The sequence below is a fragment of the Megascapheus bottae genome, chromosome 10 (assembly GCF_031878675.1).
Source record: "Megascapheus bottae isolate mThoBot1 chromosome 10, mThoBot2.hap1, whole genome shotgun sequence".
In the NCBI taxonomy this organism is placed as follows: Eukaryota; Metazoa; Chordata; class Mammalia; order Rodentia; family Geomyidae; genus Megascapheus; species Megascapheus bottae.
In genome coordinates, this window is record NC_143518.1 from 44,778,312 (window position 1) to 44,801,013 (window position 22,702).

Below are 22,702 nucleotides of genomic sequence, written 5' to 3' on the forward strand. Positions count from 1 at the left end.
CCACCTAAGGTCATCATTTATTTCCATCCTCTTGACCTAGTGTCCCACAGCAACCCAAGAGTCTGCGCTGGCATGCGTCATCCTTGAGATGATTCAAGTGAGATGTGGTCAATCAGGGCAGCGCAGAGAAGGAAAGGATGCTAGAAATGTCACCAATGCAAGCTCCCGGGTCTCAGAGAAGATGAAGCATCTGGACATTCCACATCCCTCCGCCTCTACCTGGAATGAATGGCTGGATCTCTTAAAATTCTCCGCTGTCACCATCCAGACCTGGCTCCTGGACTCCAATTGCTTTCCTCCATTGTCTTTCTGGCCTGACTTCTACTTCCTCGGCACCTGCCTCCGACTTACTGGTTCCTTCTCTAAATCCATACTTTGATTCCCAGGCTTTGTGTCCACTCCCTCGCCTCCTGTGTCCCACTTCTGACTACACTGAGTTGGCCTGGCAGTTTGTCAGCATTGCATAGAGGCTGCGAAGGCCAGCTAATCACACAGCTGTTTGCAGGGTAGGTCCAGTCTGTCTGGATCAGACTGGGCTCAGACCAGTTATAGCCCCTCAGATCACCTGTCCCAGCTCTGCAGCCTGCATCTGCACTTACCCTTCCTCCTCCTCTCACAGCCTGTTACATTTTTATTTCTTCTTTTTTTTTTTTAATACAGAGCTGGGGAAAATGACATGCTTTTATCTACTTTAAACAGTCTAACACAACTGTGAATACCACTTTCAAAGCATTATAGCTTTCAAAGAGAGGCTTTTCTTCCTTCCTTCTCCTCAGGCCTGTAATTAAACTCCTGGTGACAAGAGTGGTGGAGGAAGGAGAAAGGAACAACCTCTTTGCTGCTCTCAGCAGTGAGGCAGCCCAGGGCTGTGCACACACATCTTTTCATGACAATCTAGCAAACTACCACAACTCCAGATCACGTCCTCCTCCCAGTCTCCACACTGCATCCTGTGCTTTTTCAATCTGTCACATGTCTGTCTCCATCTCTCACAGGAAGGCTCTTTATGTGAAGCAAAGTAGCCCTAATCCCAAACATAATGTCAGCCTAATTCACTGCAGGATGGTCAAACCTGGTGGTCCCTGGGTGGGCCTGGGATGAAGAGAAGTGAGAAACTCAGTAGATGGATGGGGACGGCTCATTCCTAACACCCCTGCAATGCAACATAGAAACATATTTTTTTTCCCCTTCTTCAGTGAGTCCAAGTCTGAAATGCTCCTGGATTCCCACTGTCCCCAGAGCAGAGGCTTTCAGTCATTTCTCAGGGCACCAGCCACAAGACCACAAGAACTCCAGTTAGCGCACAAAGGACACCACGCTGGTGGCTACTCCAAACGGGGCAGAGTAGGCTGCGGCGAACCCTTGCAGGCCGATGACGATGTAGCGGCAGCCTTTGGTGATGACCTTCCCAACGTTCTGTTTCCAGAGAGAGAAAGGCAAAAGATTAGGCTGAGCAACTTGGTAACAATTCCTGCTTGAAGTTATGGCGACACAACTGGGGGACAGCGCTTTCTCCCAGGGAAAGGTCACTCATCACAGTGTTTGGCATCCCTCGTGTCCAAGCCTATGTCTGTATTACAACACAGCAGGCTCTGAGGAGGGGTCACCTCTTTGTAGAATGCTGTAAGCACAATGTATTTCCAAGTCTTCAGAGACATTCTTAGAAACAACAGTGAGGCTGCCAGTTTAAAGCCAAGCCCATTAGTAATTTATTATTATTATCATTATTATTATTATTATTGGTCGTGGTGGTGGTAGTGGTGGTGGTGGTAGTCATGGGGCTTGAATTCAGGATGTGGGCGCTGTCCCTGAGCTCTTTTTGTGCAGGGCTAGTGCTCTACCACTTGGAGACACAGCTTCTAATTTTTGAGTGGTTAATTGGAGAGAAGAGTCTCAGAGGGACTTTTCTGCTTGGGCTGGCTTCGAACCACAATCCTCAAATCTCAGCCTTCTGACTAGCTAGGATTATAGGCATGAGCCACTGGTGCCTGGCAATTTATTATTATTATTTTTTTTTATTTTTGTCAGTCGTGGAACTTGAACTCTGGGCCTAGGCATTGTCCTTGAGCTCTTCAGCTCAAGGCTACCACTATACCCCTTAAGCCACAGTGCCACTTCCAGTTTTCTGGTGGTTAATTGGAGATAAGAGTCTCATGGATTTTTTAGTGCCCAGCCTGGCTTTGAACCATGATCCTCAAATCTCAGCCTCTCAAGTAGCTAGGATTACAGACCTGAGCCACTGCACCCCGCTCTACTATTATTTTTTAACCCCAAACTATTCTTCCAGCTAAAAGTTTCTGGGCCTTCGGTAGGCTGGATTGATTTATCCTCATGTTCCTTGTCTGGAAGCCCATCTTGCCTTCCTTCTATCTCCAGGGCTCATTCCTGTCGGACCCACACATTTGCCCCCTTGAAATATTCTGCCATCCTCCAAATGTTGTCTGTATTGAATCCTGTGATTCCAGAACAAATACCAGAAACTTGTTGAGGGCAAGGAAGGATTGGACAACACTTTCTTGGTGTCTGCTTCTTCCTTTTCTTTAAGAGCTGATGGTGGACAGGAGACATCCAAGAAACTCAAAGTGAATTACAACAGGAGAAATAAAGGCCATAGTAACCACTCATACTGACTGCCCTGCTGTCCCCCATTTCATTATTCTCAGGGAAATCAATGCCTGTGTAAGCCAACCAGAATTCTTTCTCACACACTTCCTGTCTCAACCCTAGAATTTTCCCTAACCATTTGAAATTCTTGATCCCAATCACAAAGCTTACTTTAACATTGATCCCAATCACAAGGCTTACTGCCTGGCAAATCCACCTACCTGTCTATTAAGCTGGCTTGTCCTTTCTCAATACAACCTTACACTTTCCCCCTCCACACTTGTCTATCCCCATCCATCTCCATACACTAAATGATCTCAACTGCTTCTGTCACTGTAAAAATCTCATGTTGTCAGGGATCTGGACATATAAGCTCCTTCCTGGCTTCTCCTACCTTACCTGTGCTACAGTGAAGTAGAGGGACCTGTCAGCCAAGGGTGATTTTTTGACATTTGTGGTGAGTCCCTCATGCCTCTGGCTTCCTTTCACCAGCATTATCCTTCACGTTGCCTGAGCCAATGAGTGAGTTTCAGTTCCATCCCCATCCCCACCTCCTCTCAGCAGCTTTGGATACACTGTGAGGTAATAATTGTGAAGTGATAATAATTTGAGTCCATATTTTTAGGTTTCCCTTACTTCAAAGGGAGCTTTGTCTAAACTTTCTTTACTGGATTCTACCGGCATTGAAAGTGTAAAGAGACCTTCAGTCCTGTTCTCTCCTCTTCCTCTCTTTAGGTTGTCTCATCCTAAACCTTCTTTAGGTTTTTTCTTCTCTATTTACAATGACTTTAAGTATTTCCTGGAATGGATTAGTTTTTGGCTTAGACTTAGATATTCCCTCTCTAACAGAGATCTTGGCTTGCTGAAACCTACAATTCCTTCAGCATACACCAGCCCTCCTGGTGTGTCTTCATGGTCTTTGGCTACTGGGCTTCAACAAGAGCAAAGCACCAAGAACTGACAGTGAACCAAAGAAAAATCATGCCACTGGTAAGAGGTAGAGGGGAATCTCAACCCCAAAGACATCGCCCTGAGGAGCCCCTGTCTTTCAAATCCACCTTATGTTTCCCTTCTTCAACCAAAGCAGTATTTATGTTATTTTGTAGCAAACTGCTCATAGCTTGAGAGTGCTCACAAACCATTTTGGTATTTGTACATCTATGTTTCTCACACTAATAACTAAAAAACAAAATGAAAAAGCTACTTGTCATTTCATATTTGCAGGTATTTTTCTTTGGGGAGGGGAGGAATCTACTAAAAGAACTCACAAGCTGAACATTGTCAAATATAGATCTGAGAGATGCAATACCTGTGTGTTCAGAGGAGCCTAATTGAGATTTTTTGATCTGACTAAAACTAATCTCACAGAGAGATGTGAGGGTCAGAGGAACAGGAAAGGGTGTTCAAAGCTGAATCATGTCCCCTTCCTAAGATGCTCATGCCTTCATTCTATAACTATGTTACCTTACTGAGCAAAGGAGATTTTGAAAATGTGATTAGACAGGATATACGTGGGTTATTTACTCCAGGATTGATCTCCTTCACAGAATCAGGATAGAACCCAGGGTCTCATGCATGAGAGGTAGATCTCAGGTAGTCGTATCTCCAGCCCAGGTGGAGTATTTTTATTTTTATTTTTTGGGGGGTGGAGTATTTTTATAAAGAGGGATGCAGGAGATGTGGGAGGGAAAACAATGTAAGGTCAGGAAGCAGAGGGAAAGAGAGAAGGAGCAGAAGAACGGGGGAGGGGGTGGTTGTCCAGAAAGCTGGAAAAAGCAAAAAACTGATTCTCACTTGGAGCCTCTAGAAACAACAGTCCAAGGTCTGGGTTTAAGCCCTAATGTCTTGTGTGAAGTGTCGGAGCTCACACCGTGAGTGAGGCTTTCTGAGGGTTGCCTCATATTAAACGAGGCCCACGTAATGCAGTCCTATGGCACTGCCTCTCCGGTTTCAAAATGGAAACCATCCTTCCACCATGATGCCTTTTTTGGAATACCGAAGTCAAGTCTTCCACCGTGAATGGGGTCAGGACCTAGCACCTGGGGCGGGTGGTCTGTTTTTTAAGTTAGAATTCATGTGAGCACCGATCAGGAGGAAAAGCGGAGCTCTCTTCTATCGCCTCACATGACAGAACCTTTTCCAGAAGCTCACCAGGATCCAAGACTTCAACATGGATCATTTATTCTCACTGCAATCTCATTATTATCCAGTGTTTTACATGAAGAAACTGAGGCAGAAAAAGAGCACGCAGGTTATGAGCAACTGGACAACAAGCCTTGTATCTGCTAGTCTGGCTCCAATGCCCATGTATGTACTGAGAATACAGGAATTTCCTTTTTCTTTTTGTAGTGCTAGAAATTGAACCAGGTCTTCACACCATGCTAGGCAGTGCTCTTCCACCGAACTACACCTCAGCCCAAACATGGGGATATTTCTAACAGTTATTCACACCTTCCTCTTCCCCTCTCCAACTGTCTTGGTTGTATGATTAGCAAAATTTTAATTACTGTCTGCTCTGTGGCTCTCAGGGTGCCTGGAGAAATGACTTATTTTAAGTTAAATTCTGAGGAATGCTGGGCTTCCTTCTGATACCCAGCTCTGCAGCTCCGCAAGGAAAGGGCCCAGGCCAGGCTGCTTCCCTCCCTCTCCCCTCCCTCTCTCCATCCCTCCCTCCAAACTCTCTGATCTCTAGCTTTGTGGCCTTGAACAGCTTCCTTCATTGTACAACAGGTTACTCACAACTTCCCAAGGTTGTGAGAGGATCCGGAAGCATGGCACATAAAGTACGAAAGCAGGATGCCTGCACCCTGAGGGATACACAGCAAATGTGTGTTCTTTCCTTTCTCTGGTGCCCAGTAAGGAGCATTTGGACAATATCACATATGGCATAGGAATGCTGTTATCATTACTTCAAAGCCTGCTGGGAACCTGGATCTTCTCCAAGAGTCCTGGGCACACAGGCTTCCAGAGGGCTGAACCACCTCAGTTTAAGGTTAACCTCGGGATGAGACCAGCAGAGAATGTACCCTCCTCTCTCCTGGCACAAAGGCAAAGTCTTTTACTTAAGCAGAGGCAGGAATTGGCTTGGGGGCAGGGGAGAGGCAGGATCTAGGAAGTTAACAGTAATGGGAATGACAAGAAAACACATTCCTTAAAATGTGGACTGCTTGCAGGTTCCCTCCTTAGTCCACTGAGTTCAAGGAAGATAAAATTTCTGAAGATGGGTGAAAGTGGGGTCAAAATATTTTACATACTTCCCAGATGGCGGTGGCTAGGATTATGTTTGTAATCTTAGCTACTTAGGAGGTTGAGATGTGAGGATCTCCATTCAAAGCCAGCCACACAGGAAAGTCCATGAGACTCTTATCTGCAATTAACCACCAGAAACCAAAGTGGCACTCTGGCTCAAACTGGTAGAGTGCTAGCTTGGAGCAGAAAAGCTAAGGGACAGCAACTCGGTCTCAAGTTCAAGCCCCATGATCACCACCACCACCACGACCAGTGAATGACATACCTGAGTGAAAATGGAACACTGGAGCTAGTTGAGATTGCTTGGAGGGTTAGGGGGAGATGATGGAGGAGGTCCATTGTGTGCATATATGGAGTTGTCAAAAACACAACCCCCTTGTAAAATAAATGGACAGTGATAAAAAAACATAAGAAAAACCATTATTTTAAACGTAGAAAAAGGATGAAAGTTCACCTGGTGAGTAAAGCAGGAAAAATCATCTTCCACTTTCTAGCTGAGCTTTGACTGTTCTCATGGCCTTTCCCCACAAAGAGGCTGCCGTTCCCTTCTCCTTGCTCCAGCCTGGTGCCCAGTGGGCTCTGAGGGATGGGACCTGAAGTCACTTTTTTGACTCCACATGGAAATGGCTCTTGCCTGGGTCCTAGGTCTTTGAGCTTGTATGCTACTCTAGAACTTACCCAAGCCAATTTCTTTATGCCTTTCATCTCTGATGACATACCTTGTCCATCTTTTAAGATCTCTTACTGCTCTAGTTCAGGCAAAATTCATGTAAGACAAACCCAACTATTTTCGAGTGGACAATTCAGTGGCATTTCAGGTATTTATAATGTTGTGCCACGGCCATGGCTTCCAAAACATTGTCACCTTTTCCCAAAGGAAACCACATGCCTCATTCAGCAATTAATCTCTATTCCCCATTCACTCCCTACCCCCATCCCAATCTGTGTTCTGCTTTACCTAGTCTGGGTATTTTATCACTAGAATCACACAAGTAAAGTTTACTGTGTATAACTTGTGGCTCTGCCTCAACAATTCAGTAGCATATATAATTAGTACTTTGTTTTCTTATGGCCACATCACATTCCATTGTATTTATATGGCATATTTTTGTTTATTCATTCATTTACTGTAAGCCTTTGGGTTATTTTCACCTTTCGGCTATTTGTAAGTAACGATTGCATGAACACGTGTGCATAAATATTTGAATATCTCATTCAGCTCTTTTGGGTATATGCCCAGTTGTATAATGAACTGTTGGATCATACATTAATTCCATGTCTAATTTTTCAAGAAAAATCCAAATTATTTTTCACAACAATTATATCATTTTACATTTCTATTTGTTACAAGGGCTCAAACTTCTCCACAGTTATTTTATGCTTGCTTGCTTAACGTGTGTGTGTGTGTGTGTGTGTGTGTGTGTGTGTGTGTTCATGGCTGGTGTATTACCACTTGAGCCATGCCTCCAGTCTTGCATTTTGCTATTGATTGAAGAGTGTATCTCTGAAATTTTTCTGCCCAGGCTGGCTTTGAATCTCAATCCTTCAAGTGTTAGCTTCTTAAGTAGCTCAGATTAGATGTGAACCATCTATATCCAGCATTGATTTTTTTTTTTTGGAGTATTCATTCTAGCAGCTATGGGTGCTTCATTGTACATTGTTATCTCTTGGATCTCTCTCTCTCTCTCTCTCTCTCTCTCTCTCTCTCTCTCTCTCTCTCTCTCTCTCTCTCTCTCTCTTCTCCCCTCTCTCTTTCTGATTTTCTACAGTAGCTGAAAGTACAGGAGTAGGCAGCACTGCCTGTCTTTATGTGGTGAAATCTCAGCTTTTGTGTGTCTAGTGTTCATGCCATTCTGTGAAGTCTTCCCTGATTTTACATCCTATCCTGGAGGATTCATCTGCTGACCTCTGCCCCATGAGGCCCCACAGTGGATTCCCTACTTCTTATGTCTTGTCTCCAGCAGACTCTAGAGTTTCTAGATTAGGGCTGCTAAGCATTTGGGGTTTTTTGCATCTCTAGTGCCTACACAAAGCCCCATACAGATTGAGTACTCCAGCAGGTTCTTGAACCAGCCTCTTGACTGGGGTTTGGACATCATCAGCTTACCAGTGGAAAGGCAAGGGCTGGCTACGCTGTGCTCTATTCAGACAAGGAAGAAAGATGATTAGTTCAGGAATGACCTTAATCATTCAAGTCTCAAGTGAGAGTTGCTTTTCTTTTTCCACTACCAGGACTTGAACTCAGGGTCTGGTCACTGTCCCTTGGCTTTTTTACTCACTTCCACTTGAATCATAGCTCCATTTCCAGAGTTTTTGGTGGCTAACAGGAGATAAGAGTCTCACAGACTTTCTTGCCTGGGCTGACATTGAATTTTGATCTTCAGATCTCAGCCTTTCTGAGTTCCTAGGATTACATGAGTGAGCCACTGCCTCCTGGCTCCAATGGAGTGTTTTCTACTAAGGAATTTCACCACTGCCAGCTTCGGATCTATTCCCAAAGCTGCTGAGATAGTGTTCAAGAGAACGATAACCCTTAGCAGCCAGAAGGAAGACGAAGTGGCTGCAGGTTGTGTGAAGTTCACAAAGGACTGGACACTAAGTCAGTTGGGGCCATGGCAGGATACAACGCGGTGGGTTTTTGCTGGTTTTCCTCGTGGCCTTGTCTAGGTTGAAGGAACGGGGTAGCAGCAGGGTCTACTTCTTCCAGGTCTTTGGGCTCCCAATCTGGGAAGGAGATTGGTCATTCTAGTCCACAGTCTTCCTTCCTTTCGCCTTCCCCATGGGCTCCCCTGGTCCAAGGTAAATGGCTCCAGCAAAGAAAAGGAGACCCAACAGGTGCCTAGGCACGGAACGAAGTGGGAGGACAAACCCAGGCATCAGGGCTCAGCTAGCGGGACATCCAGGCGAGGCGGCGGTCCTGGGTTCCAGTTCCTCCACGCACCGCCAGCCCCCCGCGATCCCCTCCGGCTCTCCACGCGCGGCAGAGGCCTCCAAGCCCAGCCCCTCACCCGGGCAAAAGCCCCCCTCCTACCTTGCCGTACTTCTTCAGCTTCCGCCGGTATCTCTTCTTGGGCTTGTCGGCGGCGGGTGCCGGCTCCTCCAGCGGCTCGTAGCGCTCGGGCAGCGCGGCCAGGTGCACCCTCCGCGCCCCGCCGCGGGACCCCGCGCGCCGCCGCCGCCCGTGCGCCCCAGGCGCCCCGTCCACCGCCTCCTCCTCCTCCTCCACCTCGCACTCCAGGTGCTCCACGATGGCCTCCGCCTCCTCGTCCCCCTCGGCCCGCACTCGCCCCAGGGGCCCCCGGAGCGGGAGGCTGCTCGCCGCCTTGCTTCGGAGCTTGGCTCCCACCGTCATGATGCCCCGCTCCACTGGAGAAGGTGGTAGCGAGACGACGCCAACCTTTGCTCTGCGCCCGCCCCGGCCAGTCCTAGGGGGAGGGGGCGGGGGAGATGTGGCGACAGCGCCCCCTGGCCGTGGGGTCTGGGATGGCGGCGACCCCACCGTCGCCTGGCCTCAGTTCCCCCACCCCCACCCCACAGACACCGCGTCCCCCCACACCCAGGCCCCAGCATCCCACCTGTTGGCTGGAAGGATGCAGAACACTCGCCCAGCACAGGGCACCGTGGTTCTCAGCAGTACTGAGAACAACGTGGATATATATATATATAATATTCCATATATATTATATTATATATTTTAATATATTATATATGAAATTCGAAGTAAGTCCATATTGTTCTAGGAAATGTTCAGAATATGAGGCAGTGTATCATAGCAGAGGCACATAGTGAAAAGGCAGTAAATCTACTGGGATGGGGAGGAGTGAAAGGAAGACAAACAGTAAATAAGACAAACATTAAGTTAAAGTTGCTTAATTATTGAAGAGAATTAAATTCGGCGAAAGGTAATCCTCATACGTGGATTGTAAAATTTTATCAGTTTTGTAGCTGGTTTAAAATCATATGTAAATTGGCTTTAAAAAGTTAAAAAGGTAACTTGAGTAACTTTTCTACAGCAACGACTTTAAAAAAAATTCAGAGATGTTTGGGAGGAGGTTGGGGGGAGACAAAGGGGGACAAAAACATGAGAGGGGGTATCAAGGTTCAAGAATTAATATACCTATTACATGATGAATGTAACTGTAACCCCTCTCTACATTATCCTGACAATAAAATACAATTTAAAAAGATTCATTGTAGGGGCCAGGAGTGTGGCCTGGTGGTAGAGTGCTCTCCTTGCATGCATAAAACCCTGGGTTTGATTCCTTGGTATCACATAGAAAAAGCTGAAAGTGGTGCTGTGGCTCAAGTGGTAGAGCACTAGCCTTGAGAAAGCTTGAGGACAGGGCCCAGGCCCCGAGTTCAAGCCCCAGGACTGGCATAAAAATTCATTGTAAAGATGATAAACAGGAGGGTTAGTTATATAAGTAAAGTAATGAGTACATTTCTTTTTAAACACTCATTTTCTCCTGCTCACAGCAAGTACTATTTTTAAAGCAGAGGCTCTGTATCCCCTTTTCTTTGTGCTAAATGAGCCTCCAAGACACCCAGGCTACTTGGATACTTATCAAGCGGGAGAAAAGGTGGCCTGACTGTGGGTCTAAAATATGTTTTTGTCTATAGAAACTACTGCTCAAAACCAGACAGTGGTGGCTCATGATTCTAATCCTGGCTACTCAAGAGGCTGGGAGCTGAGGAATGCTTGATACTAGAAGTGGGTAGGAAAAGTCCTGAGACTTTGATCTCCAATTAAGCAACAATAAGCTGTAAAGAGAGCTATGGCTCAAGTAGTAGAACATTAGCCTTGAGTGAAAAAGCTCAGGGAGAGCACCCAGGCCTTGAGTTCCAGCTAATATGGGCACAAAAACAAATAAGCAAGCAAACAAACAAAAAAATCCCTTTATTCATTTGGTTTTTTTTGGGGGGGTTACTGGGGTTTTAACTCAGGGCCTTACTGGGCAGCTGATCTACCACTTAAGCCACACTGTAGCCCTAAAAATTCCTTCCAAAGGTTATTTTTGATATAATACCTCCTATAGTAAAATACCCTGTAGTTCAAACAATGATCAAAATCAATGGCATAAGAATTAGGATGAATTTTACATTTGCCTTTACATTTTCCTTAAAATTTGTACCTGTGGCAACCATATGGGTCCCGTCGTTTAGGCAGAATTTGGCATTTCACCAGGAGTAAATTTTTCACCCGGAGGTTTGGATTTGTGCACCAAAATAAAGGAGAAAGAGTTGAGGTGAATACAGTGCAAATACAAGAATGAAGTTAAAATGGAATTTGCTACACACAGCCAGATCAAGTCTCTTCCATGGAGTGTTCCCTGTGGAAGCTGAAGAATTAGAAAATTTATGTCTTGTCTTTCCTCTGGAGAACTAAGTCCTTCCTTCAGCTATACTGTGGGTCCCCTCCCCCACTTCCTGTGCCCTAACCTAACCTAGTGGTTGTACCGGTGACCACTTTGGGGCAGCCTTCACCTCATCTGCCAAGCTTGCAAACTTCCGGACCATCATCGAGGTCTGAAGGCCCTTGTAGTTCTCTGATGTGGGAGGGAAAGGGGCAAGTGGCAGGGTTTTGGTTCACTTGTAGAGTCTGGCACTCCCAGGTTTTCTGCTTTCCTACTGCTCTCCTGCAGTCTTTTAGCTAACTTGCAGGGGTGAGGGTGGGGGAGCAGGTGTTAAAACAAGCACCTCAGGGCTCCACGATTTAGTTTTTTTCATTGCGTGTTTTTTTTCCCCAGATTTCAGCCTATCCTGCCAGCTCACAATGAAACTATAAGCTTGCCTGATTTTCATCATCCAAGAAAAGGCAGTAAGTGCCAGGTAAGCCCACTAACTTCCCTTCTGCACCCAAAAGGGCAACTTGAATCAGCGTGGGGCTCTCTCATGAAGGGTGAGTGTTTGGAATCCTGTGCAGGAGGCTTCCTGGTGTGCACCACGGCCTGTCACCCCTGTAGAACATGATTTGCTCTTTGTGCTGTCTCCAGATAGAAAAGTCCTTTGTAACATTCTGCACCAGGCAGACTTGGGAGTCTGTAAAGTAAGCTGTATGGCACCATATCTAACATTTAGAATCATTCTTTAATAATTTAGTGAAGTCACAAATGGATCTTATTTAATTGCCTTTACTTAAGGCCACTTAAGATTTCAAATGAGCATTGAGAGTTGAGAAATATACATGTAGAGAAAGAAGGTCAGAATTATGATTTTTATGGGCTAAAATATCTCTGACAAAAACATGGAAATCCTAGCCAGGCATGGTGGCTCACACCTGTAATCCTAGCTACTTAGAAGGCAGAAATCTGAGGTTCAAAGCCAGCTGGGGCACTAAAAAGTTCATGAGACTCATCTCCAATTAATCACCAGAAAACTGGGTGTAGTGCTGTGGGTCAAGGGGTAGGGTAGTAGCCTTGAGCTGAAGAGCTCAGGGCCATTGTCCAGGTCCAGAGTTCAAGCCCCACAAATAATCAAAAGCAACAACAAAAAACCCTGGAAACCCTGCATTACTATGCATTCTCCCATGCCCACAGAATGTCATCCTAACATACACACACACACACACACACACACACACACTTGCGCTCAGACACACACATATCCCAGCCACACGAAATCATGCAAGAACTACATAGTGCCACATACACTTGGCTCTCTAGTTAATCAGTTTTCTCTGAAAAAAAAAATCAAGAAATTGGAAACTTAGATGATGGTACTTCTGGGTTCAAGAATGTTCAAGATCAGTTCAAGGTATTCTGGTGCCAGATAACAAAGACCAAGGTTTTGTGCTTTTTTTGGTCGAATCTGTCAAAATAGTATTGTGAGCCAGTTAAATGGTTCTTTTGGCTAAAATTTGACTTTTGGGTCAACAAAAAGTAAAATTACTGATTATGAAGAATTGAACTGAATAATGTCAGTGAAAATCCATGAGCTCATAAGAGTATTCTGAGAAAAAGTATGATATTAAAAAATAAGATAGCTAGAAAAGACTTATTTTTTTAGCATTCTCAAGGCTTTTGACCTTGCTAAGCTCACAGAATATGAAAAGAATGTAGAATATGAAGTTCTAAGAATGTTATAAAAGCATTACCTTTGCATACAAGAGATTCAATGTAATGGATAAAAGTCTCTTTGTAGCCAGATGGAAAGTTAATGCAAGTGAATAAAAAAAAGTTGCCAAGTCCGAAATAGTAAAGCAAGGGAGAAAGTCAACCTCATATTCATTAGTAGGCAAGAATAATGTTTTGTTTTGTTTTTTGTTAAGTCTAAGATAGCGTGGGTCCTGAAGCCAAAAACTTCAGGGAAAGCTTTGGGGTACCTGCTGTACAAACAGTCCCACAATTTTAAATTACAGGGGTGGTAGGACACAAAATATAGATTGGGCAGGGATTTGCCCTGACCTCTAGGGGTACTGTCTGGTAATTACAGAAAACAGCAACCAGCAATGTGTCACAAAGTTGAAAAGAAATGCTCAGGCATTTCTATGCTTTGGATTGGGGTTATCTCTCACCAAGCAGAATCTTTGGTGAATTATTAGATGCAGAGTGATGTGACAAGTCTTTCTAAAGTTGGTCTACAGAAAACAGTGTGCTCATGGTTGTTGGTTGTGGGGGGATTTTGGAAACCTCAAGTAGCATAGTGAGCTGGATTCAAGATCCAAGGCTAGGCTCTTGCCAGATAAGACTTTAGAGTAACCTGCTTACAACATGTTTGGGTGAATTTCCTCTCCTCTCCTCTCCTTTTTTTCTTCCTTTTTCCTCTCCTGTCCTTTTCTCTCCCGCTTCTTCCCCCTTTCCTCTTCTCCCCTTTTTTACCTGCCTCCTTCCTTCTTTTTTTGTGATTCTGAGGATTTCAACCAGGGCCTTATTTTGCCACTTGCACCCAATCTATTTTTTTTTTTTTGACATAGGGCCTCATTACCTCTGCTCCAAGCCTTTACTTCTGGAGTGGCTGGGATTATAGAGGTATGTGATCACACCTGACTTTTCAATCCATTTTCCAGAAATGAGACTGTGAATAAAATGGTTTCTCAAGCCTCCTCAGTATGTAAGATTCTGAGAACAAAAAGTATACACATTAAAAAAACCCAAAACCAATTCCTTGGTCTGCACACATTTCTTTCCATAGTTAAGTCAAATTCCTATAGTGAACAGTATTATATATTTACATCCTATTATATATTATATCCTATGCTGTTCTAACATTGAAAGCAAAAGCATTTGGATTGGTTTAATCTTTAGCTCTCTTAACAAATGGTTGATGGAAAATAAAATAGGATTGCTTGATTCCTATTTTGAGGCCATTTAATTTTCAAATGATCAAAAGAATACATTTACAGTTTAAAATATCACATTTGGAGTTTATTTGTTTAAAAGGATTATTATTTAACAGAAAAAGAGCTGTAAGATAGCAAAAGGAAAGTGAAAAAAGAGGGACACTTTTCCTAAAGAGAACAAAGACATATTGATGCCAATGACACAGAAATGCCATCTCCAAGAATTTCTGATGCCAAGTTGGCTTTCTCCAAATCAGTCCACCGCAAAGGGAAGATAAAAGGAGGTAATCAGATGCATATTTAGAGCTAGGTGTGATAGCTCACACTTGTAATCTCAGCTACCCAGCTACTCAACTACAGGAAGAGTGCCATGGAGGATAGTCAGGCACAAAATTAGAAGATCTAATAAACAAGCCAGAGATGATGGTTAATAATAGACTTAGCTACAAAGAAAGCGAATGAAGGAAGATTGAGGTCTGAGGCTGGTCCTGGGCGAAAGAGAGACCCTATCTGTAAAATAATAAAACAAACGAGAAAGAGGCCAAGGTGTGACTCGTACGGTAGAGGAGCTGTCCAACAAGTTCCATAGTGCCATGTCCTGAGTTCAGTCCTCAATATTTCAAAAGAAAGGAGGGAAGGGAGGGAAGGAGGGAGAAAGGAAAGAAGGAAGGGAAGGGAAGGAGGGAAGGAGGGAAGGAGGGAAAGAAGGAAGGAAGGAAATGGAAAAAGAAAAAAAATCTCTTTTCCTTGGGGAAGAGTACTGCTCCAGAGAATTTGAGTTCTATCATTTCCCCCTTAATTATGGTTAAGTGTACTTAGAGAAACTGAGTCAAATAAGGCACCAAATGACTATCAAAACAAGTACAAATTGATTCTAGAAAGGTCTTTCAGCTACACATAGGTGGCTCACACCTGTAATTCGAGCTACCCAGGAAGCTGAGATCTGAGAGTCCCAACTCAAAGCCAGCACAGGCATGAAAGACTCTTACCTTCATTTAATCTCCAGAAAATGGGAAGTGATGCTGTGGCTCTCACTAGCCTTGAGCTGAAGAGCTCAGGGACAAGGCCCAGGCCCAGAGTTGAAGCCCCATGACCAACAAAAAAACAAAAAACAAAACAAAACAAACAAAAAAACCCTTCAACTGACCTGGGAACTTAAGATAGAAAACATAAGGTAACTATTACCAACTAGTGTAGATTTACTAAGAAAACATCCTAGCAGATATCTTTTGTTCCTTTTTCCTCTTCTTATTTCTGTTAACATCATGGAAAGGGAATTTAGCTTTCATCTGAACATTTGGCAAAGATTAAAATGTGAAAGCTAGTCAAATGATAATAGATGTAGTAAAACTCATTCCCAGTTGAATGAAATGCATGCAAGTTGATAGCTTGTCCACATTTCTTGTGCTTTGCAGGATGGAGCTAGTAAAGAGAAATGGGGAAAAGCAAGGGAGTGCTTTGGGACTAAGGTCTGCTCTGTGCCTTGTGAGTACTTAGTTATTATTGTAACAGCAACAACATGATCAGGATTTGGAAACCTAGCATAATAAGAGTCCATTGAATCATTGGCATTTTGATTCTTCAACAAGTTTATCTTCCGTTTATTTAGACATGAGGAATCATCTGCAGAAATTACTGTTGGAATTGAAAAATTTGTTTACCATGGATACATAGATATCTGACTTCAGAATGGCTCATGAAAAGTAATTATTAATGGTATCAAGAAAAAAGTCAACGATTACTCAAATTTCGTGTGTGTGTGTGTGTGTGTGTGTGTGTGTGTGTGTGTGTGTGTGTGTATTGGGGCTGGAACTCAGGACTTGGCGCTGTCACTTAGTTCTTTTGCTCAAGGCTAGTATTCTACCACTTGAGCCATAGCAACACTTTCAGCTCTTTGCTGGTTAATTGTAGATAAGAGTCTCATGGACTTTTCTGCCTGGTCTAGATTTAAACCATAATCCTTAGCCTCTCAAGTAGCTAGGATTACAGACATGAGCCACTAGCATCTGGTTAGGTTAGTAATGTAATATGTTAAGAATCTATAAGGAATGACAATTGGCTTTGTTTATATATAAAAAGATATGATTGGGATACTACCTATTAGGAATTATTTTTATAATAATTAAGAATATAATAATAAAACAATATAATTAAGAATCTATCACAAACACAAAAGAAGTGATTTTTAAAAGTATACTATATAACAGCATCAAAATCAAAATATGACTTACCTCAATATTAAATAAAGACTAATTCTCAGTCAGATGTTCAGAACTTCATATGTTCAAAGAAAATATCACTAAAATATAAAAAGAATAGTTTAGAAAATTAATGATCAAGATTGAAGAACTATTTCCTTCAACCTTGTCTATATTTCAAATATATTACCATTAAACCACCAAGTATAAGTTGAGTGAGATAGTAAATTTTATAGGAATATATAAATGCAGTGACCAAATTGTAGTACTTTATATAATTATCTAGGTCAAAAAAATTAAGACATAATATAATATAATGCATATGGGATATTCCATAGCTTCAAATGTGGTTTTAGATTTATTGCCAACTATCCAGTATGTACTAGATTTTTCATATAATTTTCATCAAATATCCTCTTCCACAAGTTGTTTGCTTTATACTCATGAAGATGTATTATGGTATTCTTTAACATATATAGCAAATGCAAATATGATGGTTCACTTCCAGTTTTCTGGTTGTCATTTGGAGATAAAAGTCTCATGGAGGCCGGGAGTTTGGCCTAGTGGTAGAGTGCTTGCCTAGCATGCACGAAGACCGGGATTTGATTCCTCGGTACCACATACATAGAAAAAAGCCAGAAGTGGTGCTGCGGCTCAAGTGGTAGAGGTCTAGCCTTGAGAAAGACCAAGGACAGTGCTCAGGCCCTGAGCTCAAGCCCAGGACTGGCAAAAAAAAAAAAAAAAGTCTTATGGATTTTAGTACCCAGGTTGGCTTTGAACTGTGATCCTCAGATCTCAGTCTCCTAAATAGCTAAGATTACAGGCAAAAGCCATGGCACCCACAAACCATATATTCTTTATTTCTGTTACTGATCCTGTTCTGAATTGACAATCACACATCTTTGCTGATAACATCCAAATCTGCCTTCACGTGCAACCTCTCATCACCCAGTTACAATCTCTAGTCTATAGGACATTTTCTTATTTTGTCAGTTGTGGGGCCTGAACTCAGGGCCTGGGAGCTGTCCTTGAGAGCCTCTTTGTACTCAGACTAGCACTCTACCACCTGAGCTATAGCACCACTTCGTTTTTGTTTTTTTTTTTGCCAGTCCTGGGCTTAATTAAGCTCAGGGCCTGAGCACTTCCTTGGATTTTTCTCAAGGCTAGAACTCTACCACTTGAGCCTCAGCACCACTTCTGGCTTTTTCTACGTATGTGGTACCAAGGAATCGAACCCGGGTCTTCATGCATGCTAGGCAAGCACTCTACCACTAGGCCAAACTCCCGGCCCCCACTTCCAGTTTTTGAATGATTAATTGGAGGTAAGAGTCTCAGGGGGACTTTGATTCACAGCTGGCTTTAAACAGTAATCCTCGGATCTCAATCTGCAGAGTAGCTAGAATGACAGGCATGAACCTCTGGCTCAGCTATCGAATATTTCATTTAGGATCTTCTGCTCCTCACTTCACCAAACTACAGTCTGTTAAATATTGGAGATATTTGTTAAATAGGATATATATATATATATATATATGTGTCTGATCATCTGTAACCTGTGATTTTATGAGTTCATTGAAAATAAGCTTATTTTACCTATAAGCTAGTTAACTCACTATTCTTTGATTTTCTTCTTCACTTATTTATATTACGTGGATACTTGTGAGTAGCATATAGCTGGGCCTGGATTTTTATTTTTAAATCAGATCTGATAATTGCAGGATTTTGTTTTGTTTTGTTTTTGCCAGTCCTGGGGCTTAAGCTCAGGGTCTGAGCACAGTCTTGGGCTTTCTCAAGGTTAGAGCTCTACTACTTGAGCCACAGTACTATTTCTGGCTTTTTCTATGTATGTGTTACCGCAGAACCGAGCCCAGTTCTTCATGCTTTCTAGGCAGGCACTCTACCACTAGGTCAAACTCCGGGCCACAACTGCAATTTTTGCACTGAGGTTTTTTGACGTCTCATTCTGATACGGGTGGGTTTAAAATTGCCACTTTGTTTTCTATTTTCTCATGTGTTCCTTTTTCTATTTATTTTTGCTATATTTGAAAGACTTCTTGTTCAATTTTAAATTGACCAGTAAAAATTGCACACATCTATAGTTTACGGTGTAACATTGTACAAAGGCTAACCTCAATCTATTTACCATACATGTCACCATACTTCTTTTGTACGGTGAGAACACTTAAAATCTACTCCCTGAGCCATGTCCAAGTATACAACGTAGTATTGTTAAACAATTATCCAAAGTTCATTATGTAAAATTGATCCCTTGAGCTATAACTATAATTTACTGTTCTTCCCAACCCCTGCTGCTAGCCAGCCTCTGGTAACTATTTTTGACTTTGTTTCTAGGAGATAACATGTCAAGTTTCTATCACTTAACATAATGTCCCCCAAATTCATCCAGGTATGACAAGTAATATGAGTTACTTTTTTTTTTTTAAAAGAATAGTATTGTTTTGTCTATGTGCCACATTTTCTGTTATGTAAGCATGTCGATGCACACATAAATTGATTCTACATCTTGGCCTTTGTAAATAATGTTACAAAAATGAGTATGGAATGCTGGTATCTCCTTGACTTTATCTCCCTTGGAGACAGACACATTAGTGGGATTAATATAGCAGCTTTAATTTTTTGGAGAAATCTACCTGCTTTCCATAGCACTGAACGAATTCTCATCACACGAACAATTTACAAGGGTTTCATTTTTTCCACTTCCTTCCTAACACTGGTTATCTTCTGACTTAAAAAAAAAAAAACACGTATCTTTTTTGTTGTTCTTATTTTCTTCATCAGTTATGAGGCCTGAACTCAGGACCTGGACACTGTCCCTGAGCTCTTTTTTTTTTTTTTTCTCAAGACTAGCTTTCTACCATTTTGAGCCACAGCTCCATTTCCAGTTTTCTGGTGGTTACTTAGAAGGACGTCTCTGTCTGGGCTGGCTTCAAACAGTGAGCCTCAGATCTCAGCCTTCTAAATAGCTAGAATTATAGGCCTGTGGTGCCTGGCAACACTTATCTTTTTGACAGTGCTCATAAAGATTTATTTTGTTTTTAATTTCATTTCCCTGATTAGTAATGGTGAATATACTTTTGCTTTTCATGTACTACTTATAAACCATATGAATACTTTCTTTTCGGAAAAAAGCCTATTTAAATCCCTTGCCCATTTTGAGTTTGAGTTGTTATCTATCATTTGAATTTCTTATGTGTTTTGGATATTGGAGATAAGTAATTTGCAAATATTCCCTCCCATTCTGTAGGCTATCTCATTGTTCTCTCTTTAGCTGCTCACAAGCTTTTTATATAAATGGAATCCAAAGATAATTATTTTTAAAATATTTCATTTTATCCTGTTGGCTCACTAGCTGCAATTTGTGCATTTTTAAGAATGGTTTAAGATCGTATTATACTTCTAACTTGTCATCCATCTTAAAATATTAAACCACAGTACACATGGTATAGATGTTGCAAAATCAATTCAGCTTTTGTGCTATTTTTGCCACACATTTCACTTTTTTTAAAATTATTTATTTATTTATTTATTGCCAGTCCTGGGCTTGAGCTCAAGGCCTGAGCACTGTCCTTGGACTTTCTCAAGGCTAGAGCTCTACCGCTTGAGCCTCAGCACCACTTCCGGCTTTTTTGTATGTATGTGGTACCAAGGAATTGAACCCGGGTCTTCGTGTATGCTAGGCAAGCACTTTAACCACTAGGCCAAATTCCTGGCACACATTTCACTTTTATATGTTAGAAATTTCACAATATCATTTTTACTAGAAAAATAGTTTTATTGAGTAGATGCAGATTTCCACCTGGGATTTTTTTTCCTTCTGCTTGGAAGATTTAATATTTGTGGTAAGTGTGCAAGTCTTATAAGTGTGCTGATGATAAACTCAAGAGTATATAGAATTCTGATAGGACAGTTTTGTTTTTGAGATTCTTTTTCTGGATAGCATTGTTCTTGACAAGAAGTTGATTGGTATTCTTATTTGTGTTCTTCTGTTACCCTTTCCTCTGGTTCTATTTTAAACATGACTTTAGAGCAACCTTTAAAAAGTGGTATTTGCTCCTTCACTGGTGTTTGCTTCTGTGGGCTTATTGTTTCCAGCAAAATTTTGAAAACTTCTGCCATTACATCTTCAAATGATTTCCTTAGGGACTGTACGCATGGGTTAGGTTGAGGTTAGATCCTCATTTGTTCCAGCTGTTTCTTCCTATTTCACTTTGGGTAGTGGGTAGAAATGGGTATACCATTGTTTACTTCTGCTTCAAATTCCATCCAGTATGTTCTTTCAGAAACTAAAATATCTTTTCTAGATGTCTGATTTGCTTTGCATACCACCCACTTCTCCACTTAACGCCTTCGTTCCTCTTGGTGAACATGTGGTCATAATTGTTTGACCATATCTATTAACTTTATCACAGCTGTCATTTCTGGGTTGGTGTAAATTTGCTGCTCCCCCACTATGGCTTGCATTTTCTTGCATATTTGTATGTAGACTAATCTCCCGTAGAAGTGGCATATGCCTAATGTTGCCTCGTTCTAAAGTACATTTGTATTCTTACAAATGTTCTTCAGCTTTGTTCTGGCACATGAAGTTATTTAGACACATTAATATTCCTTGATACTGCTTTGTTAAGCAGAATAAAAGAATGAAGGGAAGGGCTACTGCATTGCCATGAGTGAGGCAAACTTCCCAGTTGTATCCCCACTGGCCCATGGTTCCTGAGGTTTTCTGGTTGGAACAGGCATTACTTTTGCAGGAGTTCTGATGGTTATTGTAATATTTCAAGTGTTTCATTTGGCTCAAGGTCTTCCCCATGCACACATGGATCTCTGAAGATCCCTGGAGAGCCTGCCTGCCTTTCTTTCTCTTTCTTTCTCTCTCTCTCTCTCTCTCTCTCTCTCTCTCTCTCTCTCTCTCTCTCTCTCTCTCTCTCTCTCTCTCTCTCTCTATTTCTTTCTTTCATTTTTGCCAGTCCTGGGCTTGGTCTCAGGGCCTGAGCACTGTCCTTGGACTTTTCTCAAGGCTAGCACTCTACCACTTGAGCCTCAGCATAACTTCTGGCTTTTTGCTATGTATGTGGTACTGAGGAACTAAGCCAGGTCTTCGTGCATGCTAGGCAAGCACTCTATCTACCACTAGGCCAAACTCCCGGCCCCTCGGATAACCTTTCTATACAGCCCTCTTCCCTCTATGATTCTGCCCTGTATACCCAAGCCTTCCAGGTTTCTCAGTATTGATTTTAACAAGGAGAAAGCCAGACTTCACTCGGGTTCTCCTTTTTGGTCACACACTGTATATATTGTCAAGACAGAGAGCTGTGTCAATCATGGGACCCATTGTCCTCTATAGACTGATATCCAACATCTAGAAGACATGGCTTTCATTTGATGATGCTGTAATGGCATATATTTTGTGTGTTCTTTTCATTGTTTTAGGTGAGAGGGTAAGTCTGGTATTTATTACTCTATGTTATAGGAAAGGAGAAGTCTCGACAAGTTAAAATATTCAATGTCAGGAAGCTACCTGTCATCCAGTGGTGTGTGTGTGTGTGTGAGGGGGGAAGAGGCTGGTCCCAGGACTTGAACTTATGGCTGGGACACTGAGCTTTCATGCTCAAGGCTAGTGATCTACCACTTAAGCCATAGCTCCATTTCCAGCTTTCGGGTGGTTGATTGGAGATAACACTCAAATGGACTTGCCTGCCTGTGCTAGCTTTGAAATACAGTTCTCAGGTCTCAGTCTCCTGAGTAGCAAGGATTATTGAAGTGAATCACTGGCACCAGGCCTCCACTTATCTTTTTTTTTTTTTTTACAGTCCATAAATCTTATTCATGTTCTGATTCATTTTTACCTCTCAAACATACTCCTATTCACCTTGTGTTAATCACTTCTCTGTGTGCCATTTTATATAGTTTTAGAACTAATAAACTGCAAAAAGATCTTCTTGACTCTAGCTTTAAGCAAGCTTAGAAATTTCTATTAAAGATTTTTCTCATTGGTACTTAGGATCTGATGTACATTCATCTCAATAAATTTGCTCAATTAATGAATTACTTTTTAACACTGATGCATTAAGTACATATTGCTCTCTTCTAAATATACACCAAGACCAAGCTGAGGCTGCAATCATTGTTGGTATCATCAGTTATTAACTTATGTGAACCTGGCTGCTTCCTGTAACACTGGGGTATATTTCCACAGCATCTGTTGTCTGGGTTTCCTCACGCACTTGCATTACTGTGCACAGGTTTCTAGTCTATCTTCCCACATGGATCAAAATCTTGGAGTGGTACAAATCACATACCTTAAGACCTAACAGCTATATTGATACACAGAGATTATCTAGCTTATTTTATGCAG

General features: G+C 42.2%; 1 protein-coding gene across 1 annotated transcript; it reads right to left on the reverse strand.

Annotated features, from left to right (window-relative positions):
• Window positions 1-876: 876 nt before the first annotated feature.
• Window positions 877-9,260, reverse strand: C10H1orf115 (chromosome 10 C1orf115 homolog). The gene is made up of 2 exons (XM_090341166.1): window positions 8,885-9,260; window positions 877-1,416 (listed from the first exon to the last, which is right to left on the reverse strand). Exons 1-2 carry the CDS (start codon window positions 9,203-9,205, stop codon window positions 1,297-1,299), a joined length of 441 nt encoding a protein of 146 aa, XP_090197292.1. The 5' UTR covers window positions 9,206-9,260; the 3' UTR covers window positions 877-1,296.
• Between the last annotated feature and the right edge of the window lie 13,442 nt (window positions 9,261-22,702).

Excerpts from the sequence above, each read along its gene's own strand:
- C10H1orf115 (XM_090341166.1), bottom strand. The coding sequence starts at position 9,205 with ATGACGGTGGGAGCCAAGCTCCGAAGCAAGGCGGCGAGCAGCCTCCCG. Across the intron at positions 1,417-8,884 it reads AGCTGAAGAAGTACGGCAAG|AACGTTGGGAAGGTCATCAC; the intron begins GTAGGAGGGGGG and ends CTCTGGAAACAG.